The 3358-nt window shown below is 40.9% G+C and overlaps 1 protein-coding gene across 1 annotated transcript; it reads right to left on the minus strand.

Moving 5' to 3' along the window:
- Positions 1-1226, minus strand: CT83 (cancer/testis antigen 83). Its single transcript, XM_036270057.1, is given in 3 exon segments — positions 1-137; positions 140-236; positions 1152-1226. Coding segments are annotated over 3 exon segments (309 nt in total).
- Positions 1227-3358: the final 2132 nt, after the last annotated feature.

Raw genomic sequence — 3358 nt, forward strand, 5'->3', positions numbered from 1 at the left:
TTAACCCTTGGTAACTAGGAAATATTCCACTTCAGCCAACTTGTATTCTGTCATGCTGAGGTTTACCAGTATTAGTTCCTGTATGACTATCAAGTGTGGGAAATTAATTAACATATCCTGAGAGAGGTTGAAGACTCTAGACTCTTAACAGTATTATACTTAGTTGACCCAGTAGAAGAGGATGGTCTTACTAGTACAAGAACAGTAGAATCTGATGATATTTCATCAATGTTTCTCTGTAAGGGAAGAAAATTACACATATGTACTTTATTGAGTTTAGCAATTTACAAATACTACCAAATAACAACATGCTTAGTCTTGGTTACCAAAATGAACCGACTGTCCTCCCTTAAAAATTAGAGATTAAAAATCTATTGAATAATTACATTGATTTGGAAATATGCTCTTCCCAAACACAGACTGAGGGGGAAATATATGAAAGTGACCTTTTAATGCTAAAATGCCATATCCTTGCTTTACATTTCTCAGGAGGCCCAGTAGATTTGTATTTGGACCCTGTCTGATCCTAACTTAAAAGTACTTCATTTGCAACTTTAAATTTCACCAGGAATATCACATTTTGACCTCAGTTAGTTGTGAATGCCCCTAACGTTCTCATAAAGATGGCTGAAAAGGAAAATACAGGGGAGGAAGAGGAGAACAGAAACATAGGGTCAGTAGAAGCCAGAGAAGAAAAGAGAGAAGGTACAGATTCTTAAAACAGGAGGTGGTGGTGGAGAGTAGGTTTTTTAAGCTGTACTTTACAGGTGGGTAAAAAGCTGACTATATCAGTGACTTGGGTTTCTTTCTTTCTTTCTTTCTTTCTTTCTTTCTTTCTTTCTTTCTTTCTTTCTTTCTTTCTTCTTTCTTTCTTTCTTTCTTTCTTTCTTTCTTTCTTTCTTTCTTTCTTTCTTTCTTTCTTTCTGGGGGGCAACAGATCACAGCTGTCAAATCACTGGTCAAGATAAGAGAAGTGTAGGGATAAAGAATAAACATCTGGGGCTCTTGCAAGAGAAAAAGGGGGGAGTAGGTGAACTCCCTTTACCCTTATTTTACCATTTTGCTATCTTTCTACCTTCTTAGACAATCCCCCACCCCATCCATGTATTTACCTAGCTTCATCTCTTTCCAATCTGTCTTGCACACTTTACCTGAAACTGGTTTGTCCAGAAAATAAACATAAAGGCAAGCAAAACACAGTCCAGTAGGAGCAACAGGATATTCATGGCTCATCCTCAGCCTCTTCTGGACTCTCTTCTCAGGCACTCAGCAGGCAGGGGCCACTAGCCACCACAAACTCCAGAAGCCCCCAGGCCAGCTTGCTGAGCTTCCCACACTGCCTGGTGTTACTGGGCTGTGCTTCAGCCTCCCGCTTTACATACTTGAGGGCTTGTGACCTAACAATTGAGCATTTACATAGGAGCACTACATCACAGTCTGAGGTCACAAAACCCCTCCTGGGGGAAACCAGGCAGCAGGTTGTTAGGAAGGAGAGTAAGAGCCAGATGGGGTGAGTTCAGGATTTCTAGGAATCTGAAACACTGTAGGAGTACAGACACGAAATTGGCTGGTTAAATGCAAGATTTAAAAATTTTCTTTCCCTCCCTCCCTCCCTCCCTCCCTCCCTCCCTCCCTCCCTCCCTCCCTCCCTTCCTTCCTTCCTTCCTTCCTTCCTTCCTTCCTTCCTTCCTTCCTTCCTTCCTTCCTTCCTTCCTTCCCTTCTTCCTTCCTTCCCTCCTTCCTTCCTTCCTTCCTTCTTTCTTTCTTTCTTTCTTTCTTTCTTTCTTTCTTTCTTTCTTTCTTTCTTTCTTTCTTTCTTTCTTTCTTTCTTTCTCTCTCTCTCTCTCTCTCTCTCTTTCTTTCTTTCTTTCTTTCTTTCTTTCTTTCTTTCTTTCTTTCTTTCTTTCTTTTTCTTTCTTCTTTCTTCTTTTCCTCCCTTGATCCCTCCATCCCTTCCTTCTTTCTTCTTCTTCTTTTTTTTTCATTAATTAATTTTTGTTACAGATGTTTCTCCTTTTCCCCCCACTGACACCCCCTCCCCCTCCCTCCCTGCCCTGTCCCCAGCTTTGTTGTCCATGTCAATTGTTCATGCATAAATGCATATAAATTCTGTGGTTTATCTCTCCCCCACCACGCCCTTTTCTGGGGATTGTCAGTATGTACCCCACTTCCACGTCTCTGGGACTACCCCATTCCTCAGACTGCTGTGTTCATTATATTCCACAAATAAGTGAGATCATATGATACTTGTCTTTCTCTGTTTGGCTTGTTTCACTTAGGATGATACATTCCAGGTCCCTCCATGTAGTCTCAAAGGATAAGAAATCTTTCTTTCTTACAGCTGCATAGTACTCCATTGTGTATATGTACCACAGGTTTTTGATCCATTCATCTACTGATGGACACTTGGGCTGTTTCCAGATCATAGCTATTGTAAATAGTGCTGCTGCAAACATGGGGGTGTATATTCTTTCTGATGGCTGTTTCAGGATTCTTAGGGTATATTCCTAGAAGTGGGATCACTGGGTCAAATGGAAGTTCAATTTTTAATTTTTTGAGGTAACACCATATTGTATTCCATAGTGGCTGCACCAGTCTGCATTCCCACCAGTAGTGTACTAGAGTCCCCTTTTCTCCACAGCCTCGCCAACACTTGTTTGATGATTTGTTGATGGCAGCCATTCTGACAGGTGTGAGGTGATACCTCATTGTTTTTTTAATTTTTTATTTATTTATTTGTTACAGGTGTTTCTCATTTTTTACCCCATTGGCACCCCCCTCCTCACCCCACCCCTGCCCCGTCCCTGGCTTTGCTGTCCATGTCCATTGGTCATGCATACATGCATATAAATTCTGTGGTTTAGCTCCTCCCACACCCTCTTCTGAGGGATGTCAGTCTGTGCCCTACCTCCATATTTGTGGGTCTACCATATTCCTCAGACTGTTATATTCTGAATATAAGTAAGATCATGTGGTGTTTGTCTTTTTCTGCTTGGCTTATTTCACTTAGAGTAATATTTTCCAGGTTTAAACATGTCGTCTCAAAGGATAAGATATCTTTCTTTCTCACTGCTGCATAGTACTCCATTGTGTATATGTACCACAGCTTTCTTATCCATTCGTCTGCTGATGGACACTTGGGCTGTTTCCAGATCTTAGCTATTGTAAATAGTGCTGCTATGAACATGAGGGTACATATATTCTTCCTGATTGGTGTTTCAGGCTTCTTAGGCTATATTTCTAGAAGCGGGATCACTGGGTCAAATGGAAGTTCAATTTTTAATTTTTTGAGGTAACACCATATTGTTTTCCATAGTGGCTGCACCAGTCTGCATTCCCACCAGCAGTGTATTAAATT

The sequence above is a fragment of the Molossus molossus genome, unplaced genomic scaffold (assembly GCF_014108415.1).
Source record: "Molossus molossus isolate mMolMol1 unplaced genomic scaffold, mMolMol1.p scaffold_m16_p_2, whole genome shotgun sequence".
Taxonomy (NCBI): domain Eukaryota; kingdom Metazoa; phylum Chordata; class Mammalia; order Chiroptera; family Molossidae; genus Molossus; species Molossus molossus.